General features: G+C 44.9%; 2 protein-coding genes and 1 long non-coding RNA gene across 3 annotated transcripts in view; 1 reads left to right on the forward strand and 2 right to left on the reverse strand.

Annotated features, from left to right (window-relative positions):
* Nucleotides 1-2,399, reverse strand: part of Pid1 (phosphotyrosine interaction domain containing 1) — a 304,514-nt gene extending 302,115 nt beyond the window's left edge. The window contains exon 1 of the mRNA XM_010608134.3: nt 2,339-2,399. The gene's annotated coding sequence lies outside the window, so the exon portion shown is untranslated. The remainder of the gene's footprint in view (nt 1-2,338) is intronic.
* Nucleotides 2,400-2,436: 37 nt separating this feature from the next.
* On the forward strand, nt 2,437-9,435 carry LOC117286372. Its single transcript, XR_004517550.1, has 4 exons — nt 2,437-2,515; nt 3,303-3,448; nt 4,612-4,858; nt 9,364-9,435. It is a non-coding gene; the product is annotated as an uncharacterized LOC117286372 (long non-coding RNA).
* Dner (delta/notch like EGF repeat containing) overlaps nt 7,274-10,899 on the reverse strand; it is a 195,230-nt gene continuing 191,604 nt past the window's right edge. Inside the window, exon 12 of the mRNA XM_010608136.3 lies at nt 7,274-8,304. Coding sequence (XP_010606438.2) covers nt 8,193-8,304 — 112 coding nt within the window. The 3' untranslated portion in view covers nt 7,274-8,192. The remainder of the gene's footprint in view (nt 8,305-10,899) is intronic.

Below are 10,899 nucleotides of genomic sequence, written 5' to 3' on the forward strand. Positions count from 1 at the left end.
AGCTCCTTTTCCTGTTCTCATCACTATTAATGTCTTATTATCAACACATGGTGCAGTGATGTGTGTCTAATACTTAGCATCTAACTCCCCCATGTTCATTTGCTGTTCAGCTAACAATTACAGCTGATTTAGTTTGCACAGCACAAAGAGAGAGGAGAGAGAGACAGAGAGAGAGAGAGAGAGAGAGAGAGAGAGAGCGCCAGCCAGAGACAGAGAGAGTAGTTCATGTAGTGGAGAAGCCTGACAAACACTGTTTCAGCCCAGTGACCAAGATAAGCCAGCAACCATTGATCTGACAAGATGAAAATGGCATTGATTTGGTCTTCCTTACCAAACCTATAATATTATTGGGTTCATGAGTAAAACAGCATAAAAATCAATACAGAGGAACTTTCTTTGGAATACAGTACTTGGCAAATACTCCTCAAAACTGTCAGGGTCCTCAGGTGTTGTTTTTGCCCGCTAGTGGAACAAGATGCGGGGGCCCGGACCTGGAGGGCAAGGTTTGCAATCACCATGCAGAGTCCTCCGGGAAGGTTCTGCTTTATTCAGGAAATGCACAGACTTATATAGGTTAAGGGGTGGGGGGAGCCAGGGTGGTGCTACTAGATCGCTATTGGATAGGGTAAGGCAGGGGTGGGGCCAGGGTGGAGTCGGGATATTTGGCGCATCATTATTGGCTACATGTTAGTTTTTGGACTGTATGCTTTAGGGGCTGAGGCGATTGGACTCAGGACTTTAGAGGTTTCTGAGAACAGTTTATCTAAGGTCAGATCTCTACACACATGAGGGGGCGAATTATTCCAGCCCTTATAGGCCTCGGAGTTTTCTCACGAGAGATGGGTGAGGTGCTCCTGACTCAGCCAGACATTAACCTGATCCCCCTTTTGTCTTTGACTCCAGAGCCTCAGCCAAAAGGACCACATTTTTACTGTTACATTTCACTGTTAAAGAACAGTAACAATATGCCAAACAAGGGTAATATATATATGGGAATCCCAATATCAATCCACGTATCCAACTACTCAGATTATTCCATCCAGCCTGAATTTTTGACCAAATGGTATCCCACACATTATTTAAAGTTACACAACATCTAACGCCTGGGAATTAATTCCTCCCAAACCAAGTTTAATTGGCTCTGTAAATTGAGTACCGCTGGGTGGACATCTAGAAATAGGGCGGTCTTTTTTGAAGGCTTGGGTGGTGTTTTTTGTTAGCTGGTTGACCATTGCTGCCGTTGCCACTTGATTTTGTGAGGTGACTGTTGCCGTTGTTGTGGTGGAAATAGCTGCCACCATGGAAACGATGACAGCAATAAGGGCAGAAACTTTAAAATCTTTCTTACTCCGGGGATAAAGCATAAGATTAAAGAGAGGACCTAAATTTTGTCATTCCACATGGAGATCAACAGGAACCCAAAGGGCCAGGGGTGTTCTAGCAAAATATAAACTCCAAGTTTCTGTATGATTAAACAAAGAAGGATCAATAAAAGGGGTAAAACAAACATGAAAGGGGAAGGCAGAACAAGATAGAGGTGGGGGGTTAGGTACTTGAGGATTTGTCCAGGACGAAGTAGCGATCAAAGGCTCTGCAGCAAGAAGGCTCTTCCTGGGGGCGCCACAGCCCCCACCACCACCACTCAGCGCCAGCAGCCACAGGCCAGGGAGCAACCAGTCCCCACGGCTGCACATTGGGGACCGCGCAGCCCCATCTCGCCAGCCTCGACTCCACGCTTGCAACCCTCTGGGCCCTGCTGGGCCCTAACGCACCCCGGGGAGTGGGGCCTCAAGCAGCCGGGGCACGATCCGCAGTGGGAAGCAGGAACAGCAGAGGCCAGGAAGACAAAAGGAACTTCGGCCACCTTGTGGCTGTCTGTCGGACTCGGCCGCCAACCAGCGCCCCCGCCCCCCAGCTCAGCAGGCCCCGGCGCCCCAAAGCTGCAGGTCTTTCGCTCCGAAATTTTTTTGGAGCTCTCAGCTGGGCCGGCCTGGCTTTGAAGGAGGCCGAGGACCCGAAAACCACGCTAAGACCCGATCAAAGGATTGTTTCTCCTCATCCGACAATGACCATTATTCCAGTGAGGAGGGGGTGTGACAGGAAGTAGAGACCAGTGGGCAGGGCTGACGCCTCTGTGGAAGAAGCGGAAGAGAGAGCCCGCCCGCGCCAGCTTTTGTAAGAGGCTTTTGTCCACCATCTTTAGAGCGCTCAGCCCTACACTCACCTGAGTTAGGGCTGAAACCGCCTCAGACGCCTTTTCGGAGTGAGGATCCTTTACTAAGGCAGCCTGTACCGGCTGTTCTTGACTCATGACATTACCCATAATAGAGATCCTTACCCGAAACTTCAATAATTATCCAGTATACGCAAGTCCCCTGTCCGGGCGCCAATTGTTGTTTTTCATCCGCGAGCCCACATGCAGACTGGGAGGGTAAGGCGCCGAATCGCTACACAGAGTCCAGAGAGGTTTCTGGAAGCTTCCACTCTTTTCCGGAAATGCACAGGCTTATATAGGGTAAGAGGGGGTGGAGCCAGGGTGGAGTCAGGATATTTGGCACATCGTTATTGGCCACATGTTAGTTTTAGGATTGCATGCTTTAGGGGCTGAGGAGAATGGAGTCAGGACTTTAGAGGTTTTGGAGAGGAACAGTTTATCTGTCTAAGGTCAGAGCTCTACACAGCCGAGGGGGTGGGTTATTCCAGCCCTAACAGGCCTTGGAGTTTTCTCATGAGATGGGTGCAGCACTCCTGACTCAGCCGGACTTTAACCTGATCCTCACTCGGGAACAAGGCAAGTTGTCTTAAGATGTGATAACCAGAAGCAGTGTGATGTCCCAGATGTGACCTTGGCACAACAAAGAGGCCACTGGGTAAAAACTAAGGAAATTAGATTTAAGTGTGAACATTAGTTAATAATGACACATTAACATGGGTTCATTAATTACAACAAGTAAAGTAAGATGTTCAGACAGAAAACCACGTGTGAAGAACAAGAAAGTTCTCTTATTATGTTCAATTTTCCCCCCCCATCAAAATTTATCCTAAAACAAAAATTTATTTAAAAAATTAATATACACAACAACAGTTTGAAGGTGACCCTAAAACAAACTGTGGGCCAGATTTTTGGCCTGTCAGCAATAATTTAACCCCATTTCCATTCCCTTTGCTCAGTTTTGGAAACAACTGGGGTTGAAGAGTAATTCTCATCATATCAGGATTAGTGGAACCTTGTTATAAAGAATGCTAGAAATCTATGCCCCTTCAATTACAGCATAATAAAACTCTTTCTTCCCACTGCTCAGAGACATCTGATGATCCACCACTGACTATCACTCTCTCGTGAAGGAAGAAAAGATTTTTAGGAAGATCCAAGCAGTTTCCTCAGAGGTTCTACTGACCAACACTGAGCCCACATCACCTCTAAAAACAAAGGAAGCTGGGAAAGGAGGTGAGAACCTTCAGTGCACTGGCACAGGAGGAGAACAGTAGAGAAATGACAGTGGTGGAGTGAGACACTGGTGCTGGAGGGTTGCTGTTTATTTAAAATTTTGTAACTATTTTGAATATCTCTTTCTTTCCAATAGTTTGTAGGGTTGCTGCTATACATAAACTGGAAATTTCTTGAATAGTAAAATTTGTGACTTTTGTGTGTTTGTACCTAAAAGTTTTTGTTATTGTTTGTTTGTTTCTAACTTGACCTATAACAGGATTTGGGAAAAGTATCAGTGGTCAGACTCCCAGAAAACCCTCAGTTCTCAGAGAAAATGACACCCAGAATATATTGTTCAAAAAGCAAAGACAGTTATAGCCACAGGAAATGAAGCAGAAACCGTAAGGTACAATCAATAGTTGGAAACTGAGGACAGTCCCAGCCCCTTTGTGCTGCAGAGACTTCAGTGTCAGAGTAACTGGTTCTCAACTCTGCAGACCCTGTGGGAGAAATGTATGTGGTTATGCCACTTCCTTGCAGGTACAAAGAGCTTGGAAACCTCCCTCAGGAGCTGAGACACCATTGCAGGCGGGCAGTGAGCTCTTCCTTACTCACAGTTGCCCGGTGTGTGCAAGCCCCCGGATTCAAGCAGAGCTAATTCCAAGTCCACTCGTGAGCCCAGTGCCAACTCAGACCATCCTGAGCACCAGTTTGCTCTTGGTTATGAAATGCCCTTTGCATGGCACCTCGAGCAAAATGGAGGGTTTAGTGCCCTTGGAGAATATGCCCAGCACTTGCCGGAGGGCCGTGAACACATTCGGGATGTGTTAACTGCAGACCGCAGTCACCACCATTGAAACAGGCCAATTCACCTACTGGGTTATGTCTGTATGTAAAATAAGAATGGCCCCAATAACAGCTCACCAGGGCCAAGTGCCTCATGAGCACTGGGAGTTGGCCAAGTGATTTCCATGAATTCTGGTGTTTAATTCTTGCAATGACCTCCAGGGGAGGTCCTAGCATTATTCCCCCATTTTCCCAATTAGGAAGCTTAGCCCAAGTCATTAGCATATAAATGATTAAAGCCAGGCTTTGTACTCTGCTACAAATAGCTGCCTCGGAGCAGAGTTTACCTCCCCTCACCGTGCTCGGTGAAGTATAATTTGGAGTTTGTTTATTAGGAGAAGGTGTGCTTCGAGACAAGCAACAAACTCAGGAGTGGAGATCTTTCTGAGCGGCTGTCATGGCTCATGATCTGCCTGGCACAGGAGATGATTGTCCCACCTGTCCGGATGAACGAGCAAATGTTTCTAGACTCGCTCAGCTTCCTCAGCTCTCAGGCTGTCCACAGGCTCTGCCCCAGACCTGCAGCAGGAGGCTCCATTAACTTGCTTGCAGGAGACAAATTATGACCGTTCAGTGTTTCAGGTAAGTCCTTTAAGGGGCATCACATGTAATGAATTCAAGAATTTGCGAGACGAGTGATTTGAAAGGGTGTGACTGAAACAGCTGCTAAATGCAGACTGCAGAAAGGAAACGCAAGTAATGTGGACACTATCCTGGGGCATGCAGGCGAGTCCATGGGGACAAAGCTCCACTCACACCAGCATTCCCGGGTGCCTCTGGTCAGCCTTCTTTCGTATTGTTTAAGTCTATCCTGGGAACTGAAAGCCGGGCTGCTGCACTGAGGCACATCCCCACCCTTTTTAAGTCATTTTTGTTTTTACTTTTGAGATGAGGTCTCGCTACTCAGAATTGCCCAGGCTGAGCTCAAACTTGCAATCCTCCTGCCTCAGGCCCCCAGAGCACTGGGATGACAGGCTGGCACCACCACGCCCGACTCCAACTATCTGTTATAGAAAGATAGGAGTAAACAAGGCTTGTGTGACACTCCTTGCTGGGTGTTCCCATGGCTGCTTAACCTACGGAGTTAACATTTGGTTCTTGCTTTACTTCTAAACACTGAAACAAACTAAAAATATTAACATATTGCACTGTATCATTTAATACTCAGAGTGTGGGTGTACCGCTATGGCATTTAGAAGATTAGGGACAGATGTTCTGAGGGTAGAGAGTGAAGAAAAAGCATCTCAATTATTCCTTCTGCTTAAAACCCTCCCTTGCACCTGATTTCAGGACATGGCTTGGTCTTCCCAAGTGTTTCCATGTGGAGTTAAAAATGCTTTGTTCAAAATGACTCTGGGACTCCCGCACAATGCTTAGCTACAAAGTGGAATTGAATACAGAACGGCTCCAAATTGCCTGCAGGCGGCTGTTTGCTAAGGCAATTTCATTTGACCTCAGAAGGAGAGCAGTATATACGATATCTCTTGAGGCCACAGGTGCCTGCTCACCATGCCTAGAGGCATCTCTGGATTTCTTGTGCCTCCACATTACACATCCTGCATTTCTCTGGCAAATTCGGATGTTCACCTTTGAATAAGAAGTCTTATTTTTCCGCCCTTCTTGTTGATAAGCAGCACCAGCCAACTGACCATCAAGAGGGAAGAACAATTCCCAGAGGGGCAGCGAGTGGCCCTGGCAGTGACTAAGTCGTATTAGTCCATTTTGCTTTACTATAACAAAGTACCAGATACAGACTAACTTTATAAGGAAACGAGGTTTGTTTAGCTCACCGTTCTAGAGATTCAAAGCCTAAGATCAGGGAGCCTCCTTAGTTTGAGCTCAGGGTGTGCCTAATGGTGGACTGGAGTGTGCATGGAAGAAAGAGATTGCTTTGTCAAAAAGGAAGCCAGAGAGAAGCCCAGGGATTGGACTGACTTGTATCAATGCATTCTTGTGAGAACTACAGTGGACCCTTGACATAGGAATTGTTTGTTCCCGAGGGCTGGCTATAACTCAGGTTTGTCAACTGAAGGCTCAGGCTCCTCTACACAGCCTTCAAAGTCTCTTTCCTATACACAGGCAGATCTCAGTGTCCTTAGAGAGGCACTGGCCCAGGATTTCTCAGTTAACCCCACACAGGAAAGGATGTTGTCATGATCCTTCCAGAACACTTCTAGGGTTAAATCTGTATCTGACACTACCTGAAAGCACAAGCAGCAGGCATTTGGGTTGGAACTCAAGGCTTTTGTTCATAAATTAAAACTAAATTTCTGGTCTGGTCGTAATCCAACTTGTCTGTAGGTCAGGCTGGTCATAACTCGAGGGTAAACTGGATTTAATCTCTTCTGAGGGCAGCTGCCCTGTGACCTAAGCCTGTCTCATTAGGCTCCACCTCTAGGCCCCTCCCCCTGCTCACATATTGCTGCGTTGGGCACTGCTGTGGCTTGTGTCTAGATGTCCCCTAACCCTCATGCAGTCTTCTTTGGAGGTGGCTAAATCTAGAGTGTGTGACACTGGAACTAAGGGCATGTGATTACTAAACCACTACACATGAATGACTGGTTTGGCACCACCTGAAACCCAGTAGTCCGGACAGGATAAAAGGGGCAGAAAGACACTGTGAAGGTCCCTGTTGCTCTTGCTACTCTGTGTATGCCATGTTGTTTCTCCTCTGTGATACCTGTTTGCCATCCCTGCCTTGGAGCCAGCTGATTAGGGACTGAAACCTCTACAAACTGTAAGCTAAATAAACCCCTTCGCCCTTGAATTTCGGGTGTCAGGTATTTTGTCTCAGCAACAAGAGAAAAGTAACTAAGACAGAGATCATGCTTCCAATGCATGACCTTTGGGGAACAGATTCCAATCACCTGCAAACCACAGTTAACGTATTGCTCAGATGACTTAAAACGTCATAAACAGTGGGATTGTATGACAACCAATGTCAGATCCAAATTATTTCATGTAATTTTGAAAGAACAAAAGAGACAAGTACATCTGTGACTTGCTAACATTTATTCAATATTCTTTGAAATTTGCAAGAATCAGAAGAAGCACATATCCATCAAATACAGCCACAAAAAATGTCTTGAATATAAATAAAGATGCACTATGGAGAAACACTCACTACTGAAGGAACTGGTACTCTCTTACATTTACTACCTCTTAGCAATGAACAGCTCAAACGAAAATTTAATTTACTCACAATAGAAAAACCTTGACTGCGAAAAGAAAAATAGAGATCGAAATCAATCATAGTTCGCCTCCCTAGGCCCTTCTGTCGCGTACGTCTTCAAGACCAAGTTTGGCAGCTGTTACAAAAATGACAACAACAAACTCAAAAGAACCTTTCTGCAAAGCTCAATGGAACAGTGCGGAAATAAGTCACTTACCCATGCACAGGATAAGGCAGAGGCTAATGTCATTCGGGTTGGGAATAATAAATTGAACTAGTTTCTTTTCCACAAAACGAACATTTCAGGCTTCTTTTTAAGTAACGGGTACACTGTATTATACATCATACACTACCTTACACGTTTTTCCTACTCTACGCAGAAAGCTGGCACTCACATGTCAAAAAGAAACTGCTCCGCGGCTAGACTTCCTCTGTAACAACCCCAGGAACACCTGTGGGTTTCATGGCAGGGTCCTACTGTGGGAAGGGCACACACTACTTGAAGCATACAGTTTAGAGAGCTGAAAGTACGTTAAAACGTAGTCTAGGGATTTCACAAATCCCATTTTTAAAATACTGTTTTCCAAACTAAAAGCTGCAGAAAATTAGTTCTTCCATATCCTACCGAAAACTCTTGGGCAGCTAATGTTTTAGATTTCTTAAGCTTTTTAATTTTCTTAAAAATATTTAAATGAGTGTAGTATCCCCATCTTTTTGAAAAATAATTCAAAAAAAAAAAAAAGATTACAAATCCTTTGTTTTAATCAGTGTGACCAAGGGTTTGTCATCAGGACTGTAACCCTCATAAGCAATGGGGGTCGCGTCGTACATCGCGGGCCGGGATTTCTTTCCAAACCTGAAACCACAGAGAGAACAGACTCCCGTTAGATAAACACCGGATTTTGAGTCCTAGCAAAGGCAAATGGTGAGAATAACTCACACTCAAGAAACAAATGGAGCTACAAAAATATTCTTAAATATATTCTCCAGCAAGTACAGAAACTCAAGGCATCCTGATATTAATACTAAATGAGTATAAACATTAGTCTTCAGTGTAGGAGGCAGAAAAATGGGTTTCACAAAACACAGAGCCCAAATTAATGTTGAAGCTTCCAGGTTAAATCTCGGCAAAGCAGTCAGGCATGACAGCTCTACAGTAGGTTTTAAGAAAATGTATATTGATTTGTCTTTTTCTTCTGAGAGCCATAAATTTTTAGAGAGGCCGGTTGGTTTTACATCCACTGTAGTGCCTGGAATCAGAACAGTGGGCTGTTGTCCCCGCCTCCAGAGGGGTGGGCAGACAGACTCCCAAGCTGGAAAGGCTCTGGGGTCACCTGAGATCCCAGTGCAGGAGGGCAGATGCAGAAAAAGACCAAAACACTAAGGTATTTGCCCACTGACTCTACTGACACTCAAATCCTACTTACCTGTGTCACCTCCCAGCTCCCAGCCACACACAAGCCATTGTTTTCTCAGCACAAAGCAATTGTGCCCACAGGTTTGTATACATCAAAGTCCCCTTCCAACAGGACCAATGCACAGAGTCAGTGGGGCCGAAGTCCAAGTTCAGGATCTGCTGCCAAACCAGTCTTAAGATGGCAATTGTTATAATAAAGCCAATTCAGCTTCTGGGTGGTCCCTTTCCATACAAGACCTCACCTTCCCCGTGGAGTGAAACGTGATTCAAACAATCTTCCACATGAGCCCCGCTCTGCACCTCTTTTTTTTTTTTAAATATAGACTGCATGTTTTTGTTTTAAAACAACAGGTCTCAGTAAAAAGGAATTTTTTTAAAACCTTACATTTTTTTAAAAAAGGCTATTAGGATAGATCTCCTAGGACTTAAAGGAGTTTATTTACCCTGGCTTCTGTCTGTTCTCTCCTCTTTCCCTGTTTCTCCCTTTTACATCTTTAGAACGTCTGCTTTTCCAGGTATGGCGGTGAGAAGCGGGATCAAGTGAAAAATGAGAAAACAGCGCATTCTTCATATGATCTTTTCGCTTTAAACCTTTAACCAGTCCTGCATTCCCATTCATTCAACACTGGCCTTCAAGAGCACGCAGGCATACACCACCAGATGGGCACCAGACGAAACACACAGTTTTGCCTAAAAACCCACAACTGTTGCTGCAACATAAAAAGGGACATGAATAAAATCATTTGGAAACTGTGAAGGCTTCCTGGAGATCTATGTTTGCAGAAGAGGGTGGCTGCCCAGCCTTCAGCCTTCAGTCTGATTATCTAAATTAAATGACCTCTGTAGCCTGGGGACAGGAAAGCGACCGGTACAAAAGTCCACTGGATTCCACACTTTATCCCAAGTGTGAAAATGTCAGTGGCTTCTTTAAGATGCAAACAGTTTGACAGTTTATTTCTCATAAAATAGCTGGACACATGATGATAAAAGTGATCACTGAACAAAATTGTTCAGCCGCCCAGAGAAACCCAGAGGAAAGCTCTGTCCCTATCCTAGCCTGGTATCATGGGATGGTTTCCTGGGGAGCTATGATGTAAGGACCAGCGGACCAGATTAACTGAGTAAGTAATCAACTGCTGGAGTGGAAAACTCAAGCAATGGAATAGATTGAATATATGCGTTTTAAACCAACCTTTTATGTGATTTCATAGTTGGAGGAGAATCTGCCCTCTCAAAAATCTGGAAAACAAGAAGCCTCTGCTTTATACCATCTGTTAGCAAGCTTCAGTGTTGCCATGGGGCTGGATGTGGACGAGGCAGGTTTGAGGAAGCTGTCTCACATCCACTGGGTAGGACAAGTTGAGAGCTAAAGCCATTCAAGAGCAGCCATTGGCTCACCTGTGTGCACGCGCACGTGTATATGTGAAGTTGAATGGATAATAGAGAGCATCCCTTTGTGTCCACATTGGTCTGCTTGTCTGTGTGTCATGGTCCCAGTTAACTCTAGTCCGTGTAGGTCATAATGGTGAGGCCAGTTACAAAGGAAACCTGATTTTAGAAAGAACGACTTGGCCAGGACTAAAAAAGGGGACAGGCAGGGCTGCAGCTGTGATCCCTGTCCTTCACCTTCCTAATTGCTGAGAACCCCTCCAAATGCCTTTAGGTCTCGTGCAAAATGTAGGGTCTATCATCCAAAAAGTATGCTTTATGGAAACTCTAGTTTTTAAATAAACTGAGATAAGCCTTTGCTTGAATCTTCCATGTCTCTCACAGGGGTGAGCTCACACGTGGTGATAAATAAACATGCACTCACATCTACACTCAAAACAGTGTAGCTGTGTATCTCTTTTGTTTCTCAGAATTGGGTAGATGTTAAGAAATCAAGCTGACCCTGCAGAACTCAATTTTAAATTCCCAGGCACTGAACCAATGCAAGAGGTTGCCTTTTTTTTTTTTTGCTAACTTTTTACATGACTCCTCTTTCTGAATAACCCATTTTTTTGGTCCAGAAAGTACTTTTTTTTTTTTTTTTTT

Source organism: Fukomys damarensis, unplaced genomic scaffold (assembly GCF_012274545.1).
Source record: "Fukomys damarensis isolate Sample0158 unplaced genomic scaffold, DMR_v1.0_HiC HiC_scaffold_16, whole genome shotgun sequence".
NCBI classification, from domain to species: domain Eukaryota; kingdom Metazoa; phylum Chordata; class Mammalia; order Rodentia; family Bathyergidae; genus Fukomys; species Fukomys damarensis.